This window comes from Pectinophora gossypiella, chromosome 6 (genome assembly GCF_024362695.1).
Source record: "Pectinophora gossypiella chromosome 6, ilPecGoss1.1, whole genome shotgun sequence".
NCBI classification, from domain to species: domain Eukaryota; kingdom Metazoa; phylum Arthropoda; class Insecta; order Lepidoptera; family Gelechiidae; genus Pectinophora; species Pectinophora gossypiella.
In genome coordinates this window covers 13407089-13429912 of record NC_065409.1, presented here as the reverse complement: position 1 = coordinate 13429912, position 22824 = coordinate 13407089, and the positions used below count along the sequence as shown (strand labels likewise).

The 22824-nt window shown below is 38.7% G+C and overlaps 2 protein-coding genes across 7 annotated transcripts in view; one reads left to right on the top strand and one right to left on the bottom strand.

Moving 5' to 3' along the window:
- LOC126367751 (receptor-type tyrosine-protein phosphatase N2) overlaps positions 1-22408 on the top strand; it is a 34438-nt gene extending 12030 nt beyond the window's left edge. The window contains exons 2-23 of one of the 6 annotated variants that reach the window (XM_050011471.1): positions 4131-4220; positions 6354-6407; positions 7594-7651; positions 9549-9683; positions 10433-10541; positions 10821-10935; positions 11212-11478; positions 11808-11948; positions 12158-12388; positions 12937-13039; positions 13562-13651; positions 13913-13992; positions 14574-14641; positions 15557-15775; positions 16268-16416; positions 17195-17249; positions 17493-17714; positions 18138-18335; positions 18779-18945; positions 19510-19563; positions 20192-20369; positions 20690-22408. In XM_050011471.1, the coding sequence (XP_049867428.1) occupies positions 4136-4220; positions 6354-6407; positions 7594-7651; positions 9549-9683; positions 10433-10541; positions 10821-10935; positions 11212-11478; positions 11808-11948; positions 12158-12388; positions 12937-13039; positions 13562-13651; positions 13913-13992; positions 14574-14641; positions 15557-15775; positions 16268-16416; positions 17195-17249; positions 17493-17714; positions 18138-18335; positions 18779-18945; positions 19510-19563; positions 20192-20369; positions 20690-20812 (2901 nt within the window). In that variant the 5' untranslated portion in view covers positions 4131-4135 and the 3' untranslated portion in view covers positions 20813-22408. Of the gene's footprint in view, positions 1-4130; positions 4221-6353; positions 6408-7593; positions 7652-9548; positions 9684-10432; positions 10542-10820; positions 10936-11211; positions 11731-11807; positions 11949-12157; positions 12389-12936; positions 13040-13561; positions 13652-13912; positions 13993-14573; positions 14642-15556; positions 15776-16267; positions 16417-17194; positions 17250-17492; positions 17715-18137; positions 18336-18778; positions 18946-19509; positions 19564-20191; positions 20370-20689 lie in introns of all 6 variants that reach the window. The other 5 variants (XM_050011468.1, XM_050011469.1, XM_050011467.1 and 2 more) reach the window with 5 other exon arrangements.
- LOC126367736 (uncharacterized) overlaps positions 1-22824 on the bottom strand; it is a 558664-nt gene that overhangs the window by 507769 nt on the left and 28071 nt on the right. The window lies entirely within an intron of this gene.

Genomic DNA, 22824 nt, shown 5'->3' with positions numbered 1-22824 from the left:
ATGTCCGGAATTCGAACCCGGGGCCTCCGGATCGTGAGATCAACGCTCAACCACTGGAGCACAGAGGCCGTTAAGATACATTAATAACTCATTGGTGCAAGTCCGGTAGCGGAGTTGGAATCGACGCTCCCCGTTTGAGAAGAAAGCCGATGTAGAACCGCAATCATTTAAATTAGGAGACAATCACTTATTTAAAGGTAGTCAATTTTAGAAACATTCTCGGAACGATAAACTGAATGCATTTTTGAATGATTTTTCAACCAGAGCAGTTTGTATGACGTGACTCATTGAAGAAACTGACACAATCACCTGCGTACGCGATAATAACAAATTCACAAGGAGTAAACACTGGATCGTTTTGTTCGCATATTGTATTACAAAGAAACAAACGCCGTATGAAAGTAGTATGATTTATAATCCGTTGAGGATGTTACACTTCTCACGACTGCCCGTCATCGGGTGTCCCAAACAACGTGTCGAGTAGGCAGATGATAATATTTACAATAAAACCACTTCATGATGGATACTACCTTAATATGCGCAGTTGGTTAAAGAAGCCGGAGCAAAGACATTCCACGCGCGTATTTTTATAACTACTTATTCTTAAAACGATATTTTTGAATTTCTTTTTTCGATGTTCGAATTTTGTTTTCTTTTGCGTTTGGCGTGACTAGCCTCCGACGGCATTCTTATTTCGAATTTCGAATCTGATTTTATTTTTATATTGGTTAGTGAATTTTTAAGTCTAGAGTAAGTTTACATGAAGTATAAAATAGTGTTATGTTTCTCCTCTAATAATAGGTACTCTATGTTGTCGAATTGAAGATATTTCAAAGGGATTGTTTCTGTCAAGTAGGCATTCTCCACTCATTTACACAAAGGATCTTGGAAATAAGTAGGTAAGTACTTAAATGTGTTTATACACACAATAAAATTATTTAACAGAGGTAGGCTACATAAACGAATTTAAAATCTACAAAAACCTTATCGTATTAACTTAGTACTGGACAAATTGAATCCATAGTCTCACTAAATGTGAAGTACGATAACGCGACAGGGTTCTAAAGTGGAAAAGCATAATTATTATAGTGATTGTGATACTATATAAATACTATATAGATACCTACATAACGTAACATAAGCTCACGACTATATCTCAATTGGGGTAGTCAAAGGTACAACCATCACAAGATGAACTAAGTACTCACGCCTCACAGAGCTTTCTGTTAGACCAACGTGATAGGTGAGCCGTATCGCCGTCTATAATGGTCGAGCCAACTATGTTGGTAATAACTGCACTTCCCAGAGCTCCCCGTTTGAGAAGCAAGCCGGCGAACAACAGGACCACAGTGACCATTCTATATAGAGCGTTGACTTGAATAAATAGTTAATACGTTATTAATTAGCCGTTGGTCCCGGTTACTACTTACTGATGTAAGTAAGTAGTCGTTATATGAGCCATTTCAGCGGCCTTTGGCGGCACAATAATAACCCTGACACCAGGGTTGATGAGGTTGGTAATTCACCTCACAACCCACACGACAGAAGAAGAAGAAGCATAATAAACAACACGTCTGTTTCAAGTATTTTCTCTTATAATATATTATTATAATGCACATACCATGGATGTGTTCTTTGCCAACTTTTGTTAATTCGCAATAAACAAGCTAGTTTCAATCCAGATAACCTCCGTGGTCCAGTGGTTGAGCGTTGGGCTCACGATCCGGAGGTCCTGGGTTCGTTTCCCGCTGGGGACATATCACAAAAATTACTTTGTGGTCCCTAGTTTGGTTAGGACATTGATCACCTGATTGTCCGAAAGTAAGATGATCCGTGCTTCGGAAGGCTTCACAGGTAATAGGTTATTAATTAGCCGTTGATCCCGGTTATTACTTACTGATGTAAGTAAGAAGTCGTTACATGAGCCATGTTAGGGCCTTAGGCGGCTCAATAGTAACTCTAACACCAGGGTTGATGAGGTTGAAAGAAGAAGAAGCATAATAAACAATACGTTGTTCCAAGCATTTTCTCTTAAAATATAATGCACATACCTAGTAAGTTCATAATTATTATCAGTAATTATAACTTGATCCCAAGACTCAAGTCGTAGGGCTAGACTGAGACAGATAAAGTATTCACAGACAAACACACACACACACACACACACACACACACGCACACGCACACGCACACGCACACGCGCACGCGCACGCGCACGCACACACACACACACACACACACACACACACGAGCATACCGTACTGGTTAGTTAATTTTAATTATTATTTTTTTTATTTATTTTTTTTCTGCTATTCTGTTTTTAGTTCTTATCCTTTTTTTTTTAATGTATTATTTCTCTTTTGAGTTGTTATGTAACATGTGTAACATACTACGTGCTATAATGCACTTAATTAATTAGTATAGCACTTTACATAGTTCAGAGGGGGGGAGCCTGGTGAACTGTAATACGGGTTTCGAGCCCAGTACAGACTCCAGCTCTCTCAAAGGTATTCTTTCAAAACATTTTGTACCCATTAGTTATTAACTGATCCTTTGTAGAGAGAGAAATAAATAAATAAATAAATAAATAAATAAATAATACCATGGATGTGTTTTTTGCCAACTTTTGTTAATTGGCAATAAACAAGCTAGTTTCAATTAAGGTAAAAAAATGTGGTCTCAAATTTTACTCAGAATAAAATTACATACATACATAAACTCACGCCCGTAATCCCTAATGGGGTGGGCAGAGCCACAAGTAATCAAAGACAACTTGCAGCCACTGTTGATACGAAGTCCAAAGATGGATATGATGAACCTTGAAGGATATGAGAATAAAATTAATTGAAAAATAATCGATATTATCTTGAAGAAAATCACTAGAGAATGTGATTTTTCAATATGGCGCTTACGACGACGATACGATTACATTCAAAAGGTAGGCTAAACTAACAATTCACTCATACAATCGATATACATTATAATGCAGCCCTTTTACCACGTTAGTTATGACCTTGAAACCTCCCCTAGGTTCATGTGGCTAATCAAATAATGATACGAGAACGTTTTACGACTTTTTGTTGACAACAATATACCTAACACATAATACATAGTAAATAAATTCAAGTTCATACTCTCAAACATTCATGCAGATATTATTATGTTATTTAAGACCTATAACACGAGTAATACGAGCCGTGGTAACCCAGTTGGAAGAACAAATGACTCTCACTGTGAGATCTCAGGTTCAAATCCCAGAAGGGGATTTAAACGAATCCATGTTTGGAACATAAATGATTATCAGACGCTCAGAGGTGAAGGAAAACATCGTGAGGAAACCCACACAACCGAGAAATACGTTTCGGAGGTATTTGACCTAACCTGTATTGGGCTGGTTTTCGCGGGGTTTTTTATAGTACCCTTGCCGCACAGGATAGGCAGGGACCTTATCAATCACATATATATGTTCACAATCTATCTTTTATGTCTATTCTGCACGCAAAAGGGCCCTACGCTACGCACACTTTCATTCTGTTCCTCTATTACCTACCATACCAGTTCTCGCTTTTATGCCTCTCGCACTTCCATTCATCGTCTTTCATTCTTTTCATACCTAGTTCCCTACTCTACTTCTTATTACTATTAGGAGATGGACACTGGATACAGGGGTTTTCTTTTTTATTTTTACCAATTTTTTTATTAGACGATATATTTATTATAATGTTTTGTTTATCTATTTCTTACATGCTAAACAGTTGTCACTATGTTTAATCTTAATTCTAATTGCTTATATCTATCTATTTTGGTTTTCGCGGGTTGGAAGGTCAGACAAGCAGTCGCTTCTGTAAAACACCGGCCCTGTCAAATCTTCAGGTAAGGTAAGCAGTAGGCTCTGCACGGTAAACGCGCCGCGCGCGGCTCTAATTATATTGAGGCCTTCGACCAATAGCCGTTTGACGTCCATTACGTAGATAGGTACTCGTAGCATTCGTATCGTTTATCTCAATATAATTCGCGCCGCGCGCGGCTCGGTTGTCACGGTGGAAAACGGGATAACGGAGATAGAATATAACACGAGAAATACGAGTAATAATTTAACAGTATAATGATGATTTATGTTGTTGTTTCAGATGTGATGTGCCACGCGGCGCCGCGGCAGGCCCTATGGGTGCTGGCGCTCTTGTGTGCGCTGGCGCCCTCGCACGCCGATGGGAACATAGGTAAGTGAAACAACCAGTCTCAGCCCTGCATCATTTATCACGGGCGGAAGCAGTGACTGCCCTAGGCGAACGCGCAGAAATAAGGTGGTATCCATACAATCTATTATTCCTACCTACCTACCTACTCCACTGCAGGTTGGTGACAGTGTTAGGACTAGAAACTAACCCATTCACCAGAATTTTCAAACCCTCCGAAGCACAGAGGAGTCCGAAATGAAAGTTACTAAACGTTCACCCAGCTCATGACAATTGTGTATAAACATATATGAAAGCTCCTTAGGTTCCTATTCACAGTATTATAATTCAACTAAATACAAATGAGAAGTCTTTACAATATGATAATACGCGTCTTTACAATGATACAATATTACATACCTTTCTATTTTAGTATAATAATACAGTTTCGTATTACTTATATAAAATGTAAATTTAATTTGCACGTGATACACGTGAATACGCCTACGTCTTTCCTTCTTCAATGTAGCGTAGGTAGATGTGCCTACGTAACTTAGTAAGTTTATACGTATCTACCTGAAGTTTCATGCGCATAATTAATTTGCTAAAAGTTCAGCTTATACATTCATAAACTCACGCCCTTGACAACTGACGGGATGAACATAGCCATAAGTTGCAACCACTTAAGAAGTCCCAAGATAGATACGATATATATAAACAATAATGGTGACCAGCCTAAGGCGACCCTCACACGACGCGGCTTACCTACATATACAAGCTTTTTTATTGACGTGACTTATTGTCGATTTGCCGCAGATGGCATTAACTATTTGGTCGGATCTACAGCATAGAATAAGGCATGGCATAAGAAGACCAGGCTCAAAACTGACAGCTAGCATTTCAAGGTTAGCCCAGCTGACGTCATCCCACCCTACGTTGCCTTTTTCGTAAAAAATAAATTATCCACGTCGAATGTTTTTAATTAACTTTACAAGGAAAATTTGTATTTTTATTAAAGATTTACTGTACTTACAGTTTTAATGTTTTTTATATATGTGACAAATAATAGTAATTAAATACATTAGTCAGTAATTCACTTAATTTTCAATACGTCCTTGGAATGGTGGAGATACCAATTTAACGGTAACATAGTGGTAACACCTACTTCATCAAAGGGCTAGCAATGGCGGCTTGTCATAGGATTTACCATACCTGCCGGGTCTGCATGACAACCGCGCCGCGCGCGGCGCGAATTATATCGAGCGCTTGGACCAATAAACGATACGAATGCTATCTACGTAGATGGACGTCAAACGGCTATTGGTCGAAGCGTTCAATATAATTCGCGCCGCGCGCGGCGCGGTTGTCATGCAGACCCGGCTGGTCTTCTTATACCATGGAATTAGGAATAAAATACTACGTATAGAACGACAACTCTCCGCTTCCTACCAGCGTCTGAGGTAGGTTTACCTCACCCCTCCTCGAACATAGTTTAGACTTGAATCGTATGGCGTCAGACGTCACACACACAGATGCGCGTGTGCGATAACTTAAATGTGTGGTGTCTGTGTAAAACGAGGTTGTTTGTATGAAGTGTCCGAGCTGTGTCTACAAACAAGGAAATGCGACTACGTCTATCGCTTCATTGACAACCGCGTCGGTGTGCGTTATCGTGTGAGAATCGTCGTAGATAGTTCATCATGTGAGAGAGGACATTAACGGCATACTCAAGATGATAAGCGGCTGTCCGCATTCTGTTTATTAATATTATTATAAAAAAATAATAAATATAGAAATCATCATCATGTCCCTAGCATTATCCCGTTTTTCACAGGGTCCGCTTACCTAACCTGAAGATTTACTGTCTGTCTGACCTTACAACCCGCGAAGGGAAAACCAGCCCATTACAGGTTTAGGTCACGTACCTCCGAAAAATGAATTTCTCGGGAATATGGGTTTTCTCACGATGTTTTCCTTCACCGCTGAGCACGTGATAATCATTTATGATCCAAACATGAATTCGATAACAAATTCTACAATCATTGGTTTAGGCCTGTGCTGGATTCGAACGTCAAAGTGTGTGCGAATGTGTGTGACGTCAAAGTGAGCTAACAACTGTGCTGCCACGGGTCATAAGTAAGAAGTATTAATGATGTTAACATTATTGTTTTGTTTCAGGTTGCCTGTTTAGCTCCTCTCTGTGTGTAGAGAGGTTAGAATGGTGCTACGATGGTGAGTTTATATATATTTTTTATTAAACATTTTTACGATAGATAAAAAAAATAACAAGTAATTATGCTTTATTTTTCTGGAAAGCCTTAATTATGTGATATTTACAGGCTGTAACATGATTAATGAGTCAGCTGGTATTAAAAGTTTATAACTGAGCTAAAGATACCAGCCACCATCCACAAGTTACTAAAATTTGACAGGTCCGGTTTTTTACAGAAGCGACTGCCCGTCTGACCTTCTAACCCGCGAAGGGAAAACCAGCCCAATACAGGTTAGGTCACATACCGAAAATGCATTTCTCGGGAATGTGGGTTTCCTCACGATGTTTTCCTTCACCGCTGAGCACGTTAAATAATCATTTATTATCCAAAACAGCCTCCGTGGTCTAGTGATTAGAGCGTTAGGCTCACGATCTGGAGGTCCGGGTTCGATTCCCGATGGGGACATTGTCGAAATCACTTTGTGAGACTGTCCTTTGTTTGGTAAGGACTTTCAGGCTTGAATCACCTGATTGTCCGAAAAAGTAAGATGATTCCGTGCTTCGGAGGGCACGTTAAGCCGTTGGTCCCGGCTATTAGCCGTAAAAACACCTCCACCAACCCGCAGTGGAGCAGCGTGGTGGAGTATGCTCCATACCCCCTCCGGTTGATTGAGGGGAGGCCTGTGCCCAGCAGTGGGACGTATATAGGCAGTTTATTATATGCCTGTGCTGGATTCGAACCTATATACGACCTCAAAATGAGAGGCAAGCGTTCTACCAACTGGGCTACCACGGCAACCTGGTATCTTTATACGAGGAAGTGTAAAGAATTGGTCTTTGATAGACAAGAATAGAGAATGCTACATCGGCAAGAGCGTGGCTCTTAAATTAGTGATGAATATTAGGGAAGGCCCGTGCCCCAGCAGTGGGGACGTTAATGGGCTGATGATGTTGATGATTATATATTAACAATAAAATTACGATTATTTCGCCTAATTGGGGTAGTCAGAGGATGATATCATAATATGTAGAGATTGACCACCAGAAGGTCCGGGTTTAATAGATATAATATTATTCTCGCATATGATTATGTAAAGTACTTAGTAAAATTACATACAATTAGTCACTTACAAATAGATAAAACTTACACATACTTTTAAATAGATTAGTCACTTATAGATATAATAAAATGTCAATTTGCTTCAGATTTCGCGTTCGGCCGATGCATCCCGATCTTCGAGGATCAAACGGAAGACCTCTATCGGTAAGATGGTTTCAATATTATATGGTTGTGGCACACAGACCCGGGAAAGTGAGACAAGTGGATCAGTCCGTTGTCCGATTTATTTGGTTCAAGTCCTCTTCGTGTCAGATTTTTTCGAATATTTTTTTTTCTTTACAGTGGTTGTTATTCATAAACTCACGCCCAGAATCTCTAATAGGGTGGGCAGAGCCACGACTACACAAAAACTTTTTTTTTGACTTGACTTATTGTAGTTATGCCGCAGATGGCATTAACTACTTGGCCGGACAAATGGGGAGCGCTGAAGGCTCTCACCCGGTACAACCTCTAAGACAACAGGTCTGAGGGTGCCCAGTTGGCAAACAACTCAAAAACAACATGCAGCCACTATTGTTACGAAACCTTAAGATGAATATTATGACCTTTATGGTTGCAAGAGGTCAGTGACCCATAACAATTGTCCATCGTTTTAGAAAGGACACAATTCTTCTGTCTGTTGTCATTCTTGTTTCGATAAAAGGTACTTTTAACATGACATAACCGACGGTGAGGCAGAGGTATGTAAATACTACAGTTCATAATTTCTTCGTCAGCTAGGTTGAAGTCCTATGTAATACGGAGCGAGCCTATTGACATTATCGGAGCACAAATCCTGGTATGTTTAAAAATAAAATAATAGGAATACTAACTATTTTATTGCCAGTAACAGTTTACATTTTACTTTAAGGACTACGTAGTTATGAATATTGTGCATACGGGCAAAAGGAAATGGCTCAGCTTGTGCTGTGATGGAGCCATGCTATGGCACCCATCCAGCGCTGGTTTTCAGTCATTCCCTCTTTCTAGGATATTGTGCGGAAGTACGTTTTTACTAACTTAAATAAGTAAGCATAAAATTAGGTACACAATTATTATTGGATCTGTTGAATTTCAATCCATAATAAAGTAATTAAACACACCGAAAAATACCTAACTAAACAGCTTTTACCTGGTAAATGATCCTATTTAACTCAATTTGCTTCATTTAGCAACTCATTATAACTTATTGCTTGTTACGCGGCGCCCGGTTCGTTATCTTGAGGAACTCTACACTACAAAGCTAAAGTTGACTCTAAGAAGGCTACTAACAGGTAGGTAGGTGTTAATAAACTAGGGTTGTACGGTCACGAGCATTAATATGTATACACTTTGGTACCATGTCACATTAACTTTTTTGACATATTGAACTGTAAGTCTCACTAAATGTCAAATATGTTAGCGCGACAGAGTCCTAAAGTGGGTACATTATATTGCTCATGATTGTACTATCTGGCTCCTCCGCAACGCATTTTCCTGTGCTTCTATATCCACGGTATAGAAGAAGGTTGGAAAAGCCCTAACGCACATTTTGTATGAGAACCGAACTCGTAGGTTTGACCACACTCTCTTATACTATTACTCCTGCAAACAGATAACTACGAATTTTTATTTTATTATTATTATTATATAACTAACTAGAGTCAGAGACTTCAAAACATTTCAAAACATTTTTGTAAACTTCCTTTTTGACTAAAGATTACTATTATTTCCAAAGCCACTTTACCGGCAATGTATATTTTATGTGATACGCTGCAATTTAATCATTAAGTCATCATCAGCCGTACGACGCCCACTGCTGGGCATAGGCCTCCCCCAAGGATCTTTAAGTACTTTTCGTAAAATACTGCATCCAAAATGCTGTTTGACTAAGCTAAGCAGGGACCCCTTCTACAATTTCTATATTTCTTTAAATTTAAATTTATAATAGGTATGGAAGTATAAATATAGAATTTAAAGCAATTTTGTTATAATGCTTTCTGGCGTTGAGTCACCGAATTCAACTGTAAGGTATGAGAAATAATGAACATTTTTGACTTATTTTATTTTATCTACCCATAAGGTACGACATGTCGTCGGAGCAGCTGAAGTGGTTCGAAGAGAAGTTGCAGCGGCTGGCTGCGCGCGGCTACCGCTGGGAGCATGCGTACACGCAGTGTGTGCTGCAAGCTATGCTCTACACCATGCGCCAGGACTTGTGAGTGTAGAAAACACTTATTTTACTTTATTGCCATTCCACAGTGTAGATACAGGTCTTTTTCTATCGTGTGGGTTGTGAGATGAATTACCAACCTTATCAACCCTGGTGTCAAGGTTATTATTGAGCCGCCAAAGGCCCCTGACATGGCTCGTTTAATGACTACTTACTTACATCAGTAAGTAGTAACCGCGACCAACGGCTTAACGTGCCTTCCGAAGCACGGATCATCTTATTTTTTGGACAATCAGGTGATCAGCCCATAATGTCCTAACCAAACTAGGGATCATAAAGTGTTTTGTCCCCACCGGGATTCGAACTCGGGACCTCGGGATCGTGAGCCCAACGCTTAACCACTGGACCACGGAGGCCGTTCGGCCGTAGATACAGGTGAGAGAGGAGAGCGTAGTCTTAACTAAGTGCAAACTTTATAAGTAGGTAGACTTAGACGTCGAGATTTCTAGATACAATATTAATTAAACCATGGGGTTTGGATTTTAATATAACATTCGGTCTTACGAGTTCAAATAAGTATTAAGTTCTGGCAACAAAAAAGTTTAGAACTTATATTACTCAAGGAAGCTTGCATAAATGCAATGAGTGCATGCGACTGCACCAAGCAACTGGCCTTATTTTTGACCCTATATGTATTATTGGTTCGAGCAAAACCCAGCAAATACTGAAAAAACGGATGTATCGACTTCTTTGTACTTCTTGTATGAAAGTAATCATTAAATTTTTAATTTCAGAGACCCGACTCAAGTGAACCCCAAAATATGCGATCACTTTGTTGATCCCAAACTCCCTGCTGAACCTGTCGAGTCCATTGATCCTATCGAAGGTGTAAAGGAGGGCGAGGTAAGTAAAATTACATCAATTTACATAAGTAGTTATTTTCTGTGCTAACTTCATGAACCATGATTCAATAAGCATATTTTTTTAATCTGAAATAGGTAGGACCTGTTTCACCTCTTGCTAATAAACTTATCAATCTACCTAAGTATATTAAATAAATTGTTGATAGTACTAATTTTAGTTTCTTATAATCTCGTAAAAGATTCATCAAGTTTCGTCATACTACGCAGCGCGCGGATTTCTTATGATTGTCATTATTCTAAAAATGAGTATGTTCTTTAGGGTGACCCCGACGAGACCGCCTACGTCCGTTTCACTCCCAACTCCGACTCAGACTTCGCTGATGAAGTCTACAGCCCACCAGATGACATTCCTGAAATCTTCGTGCCAGCCGACAGTAAGTACAAGCAAAATTAATACAAGTATCTCAGACTGTTCTACGTCATAAAGATCTAGTGATTTCTCAGACACTTTTGAAGGGATTAGACATTAAAGCTCTTCTCAATAATAGAAAATAATAGTTGGTTCCTACCTATTATTAGTCTCTCCTTCGTTTTGTACTTTATTACCCACATCCATGTCAAGCCACATTGTGGTTACGTTTCCTATATTGGTGAATAGAGTGTATTTTTTAAAATTAAAATTGTTATCAATTATTCCAATTAATTACCAGTTCCAATAACTGATGAGGAAGACATGACTCCTAACGAAGAAACCCCAAGCGATAAAATACGAGACCTGATTATGAATGAAGATGGCAACACACCCGTCATCGTACCCTTTGAAGGATTCCGAGAGAGGATCCAAGCAGAAAAGGCGAAGGACAGGGAATTCTACAACGTTCCCAGTGCCGAGAAGAAATCTCTACCTGAAGCCGACATTCTCCAACAAGGAGAACCTAATGACCTCTTAGATGAAGAGCGACTTGCAGCCCATCTTCGTAAGTACAAAGCTAAGGCTCCTCCTTACACGGCCGAATATATCACTACGAACAGATTCTCGAATCTGGACGCAGAAGTGCGGTCAAACGCTTTGGAAAAATACAAGCAAAGTTTTGCTGAGAAAAACTTCCCGTTCGAATATGAGAACCCTGGTGAGATCCCAGAACCCAGGATATATATTGACGAGGACGGTGTAGACGAGTTTGCAGTGGACACCGGCAGTGGTGAACGAGATCCCTACCACCTGAAAGGTAAGTTGAAAGCAGAAGTTCATAAACTAGATGCTTGGCGGAAAACGCTCATTTACATTGACTATTTAATTTTACAGATAAAGACAAAGTTGATCCCAAACATTCCAAGAACATGGAATATTTGAAGAACTATTGGCGTGAGATTATTGAATCAAAATTAAAGCCTAAAGGAGCACTTTATTCTGAAGGTGGTCCTCTTGACTCTAATGATCTTCAAGGTAAGTCGGGTAATAAGCATCCTGCTCCTGAATACTATGTATAATAAGAATTTCTGTTGCTTTATTGCTTTGTTTGCATTGTAGGCTAGCAATCACTCATTCATCGTAAGTCCCAACCGATGAAAGTTTACTTTAATGTATCTATTTATATTGAGTTCTATCAGTTTTTCAGAATCTGTTTTATTTCTTGGCTGTTTTGTTTCACCTAGGCCCTTTAAATCCGAGAAGCTCAACCTGGAAACGAGTTTCCCACCGGACTAACGGTGATACAAATACCGACGATGTTTCAGGTGAAAATTCCAAATTTTATCCTGAGGACTTCCGGGATTTGTTAAATAGTGAGTGGGGCTTTAAGCGTAGGGAAAGAGACGATGTTAAAAAGCCTGGGCCGCGCGTCGACGCAAAAATGTTAAAGATTTTGTACAATAAATCAGTGACAGGTTAGTGTCACAGCGGCCTGCGATAGCTGTGTTTAGATTATCGATGTTCCCTCAAATTTAAGATGCTGCTGATTCAACAAGTGTACTTTTTTCTTAAAATTTTTACTGCACTTCCTCGTCTTGTCTAGAACACCGCACTAAGTGTCTCCCTGGTTCAGCACAATTTTCTCTATCACAAGCATGAGGGTCTGTGGTCCTCTTTTAACAGTATTTGTGTGATTTCTGCCTAAGTGTTGTGTTTGGTCATTTATGTTACCTTTTTATCTTATTATCTTTATGTTGACCTATATACATTATGTAAATCCTTCTGTCATTTTGCAAACATTATCGATATTGTAAAATCCCTTATTTATTTATTGATGTTAGATATCATTTTTGATCTGTTTTAAAATAATTCGCTGCATTAATAAAGTGAAAGTATGGTTTAGATAGTTTTACAAATACATCGTAAACGCCCTAAAGAAGCATGTACGTTTTTAATACATTTTTGGTGTTTCGAAACTTTACTTAGACGTGTGAATGAAGTTGTATGTAATTTTATATTTCAGCACACGTCGCGGCTAAAACACAGAAATTGATGAGTGGTGTAGACCATGATCACAACCAATATGACTATGATCCTTCATACGCTTATGTTACTTTCAAGAACAGGTAAGAAGAAGTTATCATTACTTACGTAAATAAAAAATATCCATAAAGGTGCATTTTTGAATATGCTATTTATAATGTCATTTGAGCGGTAAAGATATATTGATAGTACCTAACTAGGTAGTTTCCTATATGAAAGATAAATTATTTAAATCTGATTATTAAATAAAAACAGATTGTAAACTGTCGAAAAATATTTTCTGTTTTATATTTAACTTATTTATGAATTTTAATAAAGAAAAATGTAATAATAAGTGTCACAGTTTGCCACGTTTTTCTATGATGTCACAAGTTGCTTTTTCAAACAAATTCCATAGTAATTTCGTGTTTTGATGTTTAGTCAAAAGTAACTGATTTGACTAGTTGGAAACTACCCTATTCTGCAGTACGATTTAGTAATCGAGTTGAATAGTCTTATTTGTAGTCAACACTTTAGAAATATATTAAAAAAAAAGCGCCACCGACACACACGATTTAATAAACTATCTAGCTGTTTAGCTATAATTGTTATTTTTTGGTTCCTAGATTTGGTACCGATTGGGAGAAAGGCATCTCCTTCATAGCAAGACTAGAAGAAATGCTCGGCCTAGAGAAAAATACTTTCACCAATCCTCGGTATTCATTTCTGTTTTTTTTTAGTTTATATTACTTACGTAAAACTACTCCCGTATCTATTGGGATGTGTAGCGCAATAAGTTATCAATAAGATAACCCGCATTCACTCCTGGGTGCGTAGTCAGTTGATTTCTATTAGCGTCAAAATCAGTAAAATAGAAAAATAATTTGGGGTTGATGTAAAGCAAAAATGCGAGGCTATTTAGTTTAACTTAAGTTAGTACAGCAAGCTAGTGCTTAAAATGAGTTTGATTATTTCAGCGTCGATCCAGGCGAGGTGACTTTTAAAGTTGAGAAGAATAACAAGGGGTATAGTGCTCATGATGTCGCGACGCATATAGGTAAGTATGTTAATATATATTTTTCAAAGATTATATTTATGTTTGGATTTGACCTGACGTAGGGTTCACTCTAGTTATGAAGAATAGTGAATAGACAGAGAGAAAGCAGAGGAGCGAGGTGCTATGAAATCGGCAGTATGTTTACCAGGGCACTGTGATCGGCACATGCACAGCACAACTGCCCAGAACTCTCTTCCCTGGCAATTTTCCAGACATCATGCCGGTACATGATACTGATTCTTATTATACACATACAATTGACGCTGTACATACCTATCTTCTTCTATCCTGTGGGTTGTGAGGTGGATGACCAACCTCATAAACCCTTGTGTCAGGGTTATTATTGAGCCGACAAAGACACCTGACGTGACTCAAGTAACGACTACGTATTTACATCAGTAAGTAGTAACCGGGACCAACGGCTTAACGTGCCTTCCGAAGCACGAATCTTCTTACTTCTGGACAATCAGGTGATCAGCAATGTCCTAACCAAACTAGAGATCACAAAGTAATTTGTCCCCACCGGGATTCGAACCCGGGACCTCGGAGGCCGTTGAGACATAGCAATGATATTGTTTCAGAGGATGTCAAAGAAGAATTGCAGCGTGAGACGGGAGCGCAAGTTTTGTCAACTGGTGTTGGAGATCGGGTACGTAACTTAAGTATTTACGTAGGTATTTACCTACACTCAACTCGTTAATTCAAATTGAAATAATTTATTTCAGAAATTAAATATTCCATAGATGTTAGCAATATGATTTATTCTATGTTAGTAAAGGTGAAAATTACAAAATGTCACAAAAATAATTTACGTCTCAATAACACTAAGTTATTACTAACACCGCCATCCAGTGGTTAGCAATATGACACTCAAGCTTACCCCGATCACTAGCAGGATGGTGTTGTCACTGCCGCGCACTCTGATCATCACTGATGCAACTTTCTTGCGCAATACCGCGTCGAAACCATCAGCGCGCGCCTTTCCAAACATGCCAGACGCACTGCAGTATCGCGGCGGTCTCAACAATATCCTGAAGGCGTTGTTGCATTGATCCACAAGTTCCTCGTGTAAAAGGATTGACAGGACGCTTCAAAGATTTAATAATTCTCGTATAATTAATTCTCCACATCTCCCGAGCACCTGTTCTATTAGTTCTAGCATGTTCTAGTACCGATGTGATGTCACTTACATTGTTATTGTTATTTTTGTACATCATCATCAGTAATTTAAGAGCTCTTGTCGGTGTAGCATTCTCCATGCTACTTTTTAGGGACAAATAGCGGGCAATGGTTTCCCTCTTGCCTTCCGCCCAACAAACATGGTTTTTGTACATTGACCAACAAATCAGAGTCCCAAATTCGGTTTCTGGTTGATTGACTGAAGTGGCTATTAACCTTGCCAAAATTGAGATTACTGACTTTAGCTTAGGTAACCAGAAGTACAAAGCTTACTTTGTAGAGCGAGTGAACAAAAAAAGTGAAGTGAGTAAAGGCGTCTTCACATTATGGTCTTTTTGCCGATTGTACCTTAATTGATGTACTATTTCATTCACCTACCTTACAGAGCAAACGCCCCGTGATCCGCCATGTGGACTCCCCTGAAACCCTGATCTTTGGTCTGGAGTTGCCAGTTCTTCTAGCGTTGGTGGGCAGTCTATCAGTCCTGGTGGTAGGAGGTGTCGTCTTCGGGATACTGCTGAAGCGGGACATGAACGCCAAGAGGAAGATGCAAGGGTTGGCCACCGCCGCTGAGATCGATACTGAAGCTACTCGTGATTACCAGGTTAGTTCCCTTTTCTTCGTTTTGTAATTTACTAGTTCTTAGGTCGTATTGGTACAAGATGGGATTATGATTGACAACAGGAGAGGTTGACTAACAAACTACTTAGGTGGCTACTTAGGTGATTGTAATGAAATGGACAACAGAAAACGTTTTTGATTTTATAAAAATATAAAATTTCAACGTTGAAATATGGTTGAGGTTACACCTCTTTTTGCAAATATAGGAACCCTCTATAAGTAATATTACCTATCTCTTTATGAGGTACATAAGGTAATATTCATTCTTCTTTTATCGTGTTGGTTGTGAGGTGGAGTACCAACCTCATCAACCCTGGTGTCAGGGTTACTATTGAGCCACCAAAGGCCCCTGACATGGCATTTCTAATGAGTAAATGTACGCAAGTATTATGAACTTGTTTGTAGCTTTACATTTCGCTCAGCGTTATTGTTAATTTCTGTTTTGATTATTGTTATCATATCTACTATGTTCCAGGAGCTCTGCCGAGCCCGAATGTCTGGCAAGTGGACGGGGCAGACGACGGCCTCCCCGCACCCAGCGGACCAGCCGCAGCGGATCACCTCACTATCTCGCGAGCCCACTGATGGGAACTCTCCCTCTACAAGGTCCAGTACTTCCTCATGGTAAGTAAGGCTTTGGAGCTAAGAGTTTGGGAACATCGACCGCCTTATTACAAACGAAGACTAAAGATGACACCAGCAGGGCTAACATGCGCAACGTGATAAATTTATCTATCAACTCGATAGATTTTGTCGAAATCGATAAGTTTGTTTTTTCCTAACATGCGTGACACGTGAACTTGTTCGTATTTTGACAGAACGACATGACTTATTTGGGTTCACAAATTAGCACCAATCGATAAAACGACGTAATTATATCGTCAGAATCGATAAAATTACCGTGACAAAATTTTATGGCGGTGCGTATGTTAGTCCTATAGGTAGTAGGGGAGTCTCTCAGATACAGTCCGCGCTACCAAAGAAGTTCTCCCTTTCGTAAACTTAATTCACCTGAGCTAATTCACCTAGGTGCATTAAACAAACTTTTAGTAATCTTTAATCACCTGCATCGCTCGTGGTAAAACAAAAGACATCTAATATAAATAAATAGTAAACTTTATTCACCCAGTCATAGTAATGGTTCTAAGGGAAGGGAAGGGAAGTTCTCGATACGAATTGCTGCGAGGCGAAGAGTTACCGTTTTATATGCAGTATTATTCTTTGCTCTATGGTAGAAGCTTCTTCAGTGTTGGTTTGGTGACTTGTTCCGAATAATTAAGTTGTCGGAGACGATATGGAGAGCAGAGTTATTTTCTGTCTTTGACCATGAATGAAGGTCTTGTGTTATCTAGATTGGACTATGCACTCCAATTTGTGACATTTACGATTGGTTGTGTTTTAGGAGCGAGGAACCTGCATTGACCAACATGGACATTTCAACTGGCCACATGGTTCTGGTAAGCATTCTATATTTTAAGGACCTACTTATAAGTAAGTATAATAAAGTCATAACATACAGCCATGGGCAGGATCACCCATAGACTCAATGTTTCCAATGAGGTTGACAAATTTTGCCTATTTGCCTTTAAATATTAAATAGACTTAGATATATCAGCCTCTAAAGTAGCAATCCCCCCTCCATCTTTTGTAGCCAGCTATTGTAACAACAATGAATTCACAAATAAATCCCCTCTGCTCAGGCATACATGGAAGACCACCTGCGCAACAAGGACCGCCTGGAGCAGGAGTGGCGCGCGTTGTGCGCGTACGAGGCGGAGCCATGCGCAAGCACAGCAGCCCTCAAGCCCGAGAACACCGGCAAGAACCGCTACGCCGACGTGCTGCCGTACGACCACTCACGCGTTACTCTGAACACGCTATCCAACCATCTAGGATCCGATTACATCAATGCTTCTACTATTGTAAGTTCTTCTTTGGAGACATAAGTCATCACCGTCTCCCTAGCGTTATCCCTTTTTCACAGGGTTCACTTACCTAACCTGAAGATTTGACAGGTCCGGTTTTTTTACAGAAGCGACTGAATAGAATAGAATAGAAATAGTTTATTCTAAAAGAACGCCATATACAAAAACAAGACAATAACATCATTTAAACTTTTCACAAAACAATTACTTAATAAAAAGTAAAACGGATGTTCGTCGAAATGATCATAAGGTGGTGGCGGACGTCCTGAGATAAAAGGGCCTCACTCAGAACAAGTGGCGACGTGAACCACGCCGCTGGTACGCCGGACTGCCTGTCTGACCTTCCAACCCTAATTATTTAATTTGACATTAAGTACCTACCTACTTGGTAAACATTTCAAGCATACTTCTCCTCCTTAGACGGACCACGACCCCCGCAACCCGGCGTACATCGCAGCCGCGGGCCCGCTAGCCCAAACAGCCCCTGACTTCTGGCAGATGGTCTGGGAACAAGGCAGCGTTGTCATGGTGATGCTGACACGCCTCACGGAGAACGGCCAACAGCTGTGTCACCGCTACTGGCCCGAGGAGGGCTCGGAACTCTACCATATCTATGAGGTGAGATCTTATATCTCCTGCAAATCCAACAGGAGTCTCGCTTGTATGCAGCACCCTTGACGCAAGGTGACTACCTAAGGGTAACTACGCAAGGGTTAAACAACAGTTGTCAGTAGAGTAATCAGAATAATAAATGGTCTGGAGGCCAACAGGATGCTGAGTCATTTCTACTTGTCTTAAGAGTTTTTTAAGGGTACACCCACCTACATTCATACATTCAACGGCAGACGGACTTTGTTTGCCACAATAACTTATGGAAGCGCACATAAAGACAAAAGACAGCAGGTCCGACGCCAATCAAATGCAGACAAAGGCAGACATTTCAGTCCGGTGAACGTCAGCCTTCTCTGCCGTAACACCTAAAGGACAAAGTACCTATGCAAGTCCAGGGCACTCGTTAATGAAAAAAAATACTTATCCTAAAAAAACATAATATTTTCTAGGTGCACCTTGTGAGCGAGCATATCTGGTGCGACGACTACTTGGTCCGAAGTTTCTACCTGAAGAACCAGCGTACTGGCGAGACTCGTACCGTCACCCAGTTTCACTTCCTCTCCTGGCCTGAGAATGGAGTACCATCTTCTACCAAGGCCTTGCTTGAATTCAGGAGGTGTGTATACCAACTTTTTTAGTTTTACGAAACTATTTTTTGAAATTCTTTTGTTTTAATTTATTTATAGAAGTGAATGGTAATTTTACAAATTGCTGGCCGAATTTGACAAAAAGACGGTGTAGGTGCTTATTTACAGCCGTTTGTTACTTTTAAAAGAAAATCGTTGTATTTTTTCTCAGTTTTAATGTCATTTTTTTAAGTTTCTTGAGTAAAAATGGCCAATTATTTCAGACATTTTATTGATCTTGCTTTATTTTCTGTTAAAAACTCCTTTTATTAACTTTTTATTGTATTTAATTTTATAAGTAGGTACTTATTCGCGCCATTGCCGTATTCCATTCCATCCATCTATAAAACTTATTTAATGTACCAGGTTCAAGATAAATTACCTATGAAATTCTGATTACTTACTAAATAAAGACACGTCTAAAACTAACGTAAAACATTTTCTTTTTTTTCTATTAACTTATCATCTCGTGTTTTGACGTTTAGTAAAAAGTAACTAACTGATTTGACTAGTTTGAAACTAGCTTATTTAATTTGTGTTCCTTATTTTTACAGGAAAGTGAACAAGTCTTACAGAGGTCGGTCGTGTCCAATTGTTGTGCACTGCAGGTAAAGTAGTACCTATTGTATTTATTACTTAAGTACTTATATATTATTTCTGAAACCCATTTAACTATTAGTTACTTAGCACAATTTTACATAAGTAATAATCTGCCTTGTCATTGATTAAATTTATTAAGTACTTAGAGGTGGTAAATTAAATGTATGTGATTATCGAGAGAGGGTTATCCTCCTGATGTTAGCAATTCTAAGTATGTTTTGGCCTCATTTACATGCAGTTGCTAGAAACATATATTATAACATAAGCCCGCCCACGACTATATCGCAAGATGAACTAAGTACCCACACCTCACCGAGCTTTCTGTTCGACCATCGTGACGGGTGGTGAGCCGTATGATTATCGCCGTCTATAATGATCGAGCCAACTGTGTTAGATAGAAATAACGTGTCCTTTTATCTGTCAAGCCTTTATTAATTTATCTATCTGTGTTTTGTCCTGTCTACAAATAAATTTACTTAATTAAAATTATACACTGCATGTCTCCTTGTCATTGGGTCAGTTGCAAGAAATCTCTTTCTTAGAGATCATACCTGTACTGTCTGTGTTCTTTGTATGTATCTTTGTCTGTTCTATTGTGTACAAATAAATAAACCCATAACCTATTTATTGGTACAGTGACGGAGCCGGTCGCACAGGCACGTACTGCCTGATCGACATGGTACTCAACCGCATGGCGAAGGGCGCGAAGGAAATCGATATCGCAGCGACCCTGGAGCACATCCGCGACCAGCGCGCGCGCACCGTCGCCACCAAGCAGCAGTTCGAGTTCGTGCTCATGGCCGTCGCTGAGGAGGTATCATTCTTGTCTTCTACTTACCCATTTAAAAAAATAAATCTGTAACGAAATCTTCTGAAGGGGTATTTAGTAAACTTGGTGCGAAGAGCGTTAAGGGTTCTCATCCAGGAAAAACTAAGACAATGTGAGTGACTGATCTGCCGCAAATGGCACTGACTACTTGATTGAAAAAAAAAACGGAAGTACTGAGGACTAAGGTAACAAATGCAAAACAAGACAAACAACAAAAATGTACAGTCATATTTTCGTTCATAGCATAGTTTTACTTAATAATGCCATGGCTAAGATTGTATGTTATCATTTTTATTGCATTCTAGGTACACGCAATACTAAAGGCACTACCCGCGCACCTGCAGCAACTGCAGGAGAAAAAGGACAAAGAAAAGGAGAAAGAGAAAGAAAAGGAAAAGGACGGTGACACGAAGGAGAAACCCAACTGAACCTATCGCTTGCTACATGACATCGTCACCTGACCAGAACATGAATACTGCGCGCAAAGTAAAACACATTGTATTAGAATCTGGCCAACGGAAACTAGGATGAATAAAAATTCCCTTGCCAACAAAATAAATAGACCATTTACAAAAATAGCTGTCAAAATTATTGTTTTGAATTTCCCGCGCTTTATCCATGCTGGTTTTCGTTGGCCAGGCTCTGTAATAAGAAAAATGTTAATTACATAATTTACATAATACTGTAGGAGATAATTTGAGAGATTTTCTGGTCAGGTATATATAGTTACGTGTTTGTATTTATGTTGACCGTGGAATATGTGAAGATATCAATGTATCCCAGCCATTTAGGTTGAGAATTTCGCTAAAAAACAATATGGGTTGGCTCAACCTCTTGTTGAAAGTAACAATATCATGTTTTTATCAATCGTTCTACACTCAGTGTGACGAGGTTCTCAACCTAGATTACAATGTATAATAAATGTATTCTTTATGCTTAAAGCTATGTTACGTTTTCACTGAGAAAACTATTTAAAACTTGTTGTTGTCATTAAAAACCTTACTTTAGTCGATCGATTACAAAATGTCACAGTAAGCAGCGAAATAAATTGAAATAAACTATCTAAGTATATTTAATGTTACATAGGCGTCCTTACAGGCATAACTAGGCGTTATTTTTTAAAAAGCTTTTTACCTGCAAAATAGTTAAAATATTTTTGTAAGCATTGTCTAGTCTATCATTTAGAATGTAATATAAGTTATATAAACTATTTTATTATGTTGTCTATGATATCCACGCTTGTTTATTGAACATAATTAAAGTTTTATAACAAACGAAGTTACAATTACAGGCATTAATATCCAATAGATATCATTGTCAATTGTTAAGGTGTCTATAAACTTCTGTATTCTTTTGCATTCGTCTTGAAATGTTGAATATCAATCAATTAAAGCTTCGACTAGCTGATGAGTAGCTGAATTCAGATAAACTAAATCACGACCAACAAAAATAATAATAATTAAATCCAAATCTGATCCTATTGATACAACTTTGTAAGTGTTTGGACATAATATTTAATCAAGTGTTGATCGTTGAAATTTTATCAGTTACTGTGCATAAGATGCATAATTACGTTTTCAGTTTTCAATCTTTATTTAAAACACTAAACGTTAAATTATACTGTTAAACATTCTCTGCTAACTTGTCAAGACAACTAGCGGTATTGTTGTAAAATACCGAATGTATAATTCTTTCTTTTTGCATGCCATGTATTTGTTGTATTTTGCACTACAACATAACGCTAGATGGTGTTCTCACCGACCTATATAGCGACATCTTCGCCCAAAATCATATCCTGAACGAACGGAATACCTGAATATAATAATCACTTAAATGAGATCTTTAATATTTACAGAAGTAGCAGAACTAAACAATAGGAACTTAATATTATCTGTACGAGATTTATATAAGGTTATTTATTGCATATTACGGGAAAATGTAAAAAAAATATTACCTACCCAAGAAATTATGAATGTAGTTTAGATTTTAAGAGAAAATATATTTAACCGTATTTCTGTATGAAATTATATGTAGTTTTTATGTGGATGATTGAATAATGGATTTTGATTAAATTGTTTTAGGGAATAAGAGCCAATTTAGTACCTACCTTCCTTCCCAGGTTCCTTGCTCCCTGATTCTACTAAATAATGGTTAGTGAGTCGAGTGACTTTTACGACATTTAACTTTTGAAGCTCGTTGGTGTCTTTCATATGGAATAACAAGTTATTAACGAATGTCGATTCGATAATAACTTACGAATACTTACTAACCCAATTCAACTTTAAAGTACGCACAACTAAACAAACTCACGACGCTCTCTATAATCTCTCACGTATAGTGTGTTTGAAGTATATTATCGACGCTATCGTTATCAGTAACTCATCGAGATCACAATGATTTTAATATTGCCTACGTAATAATTATAATATCTAATAAATTA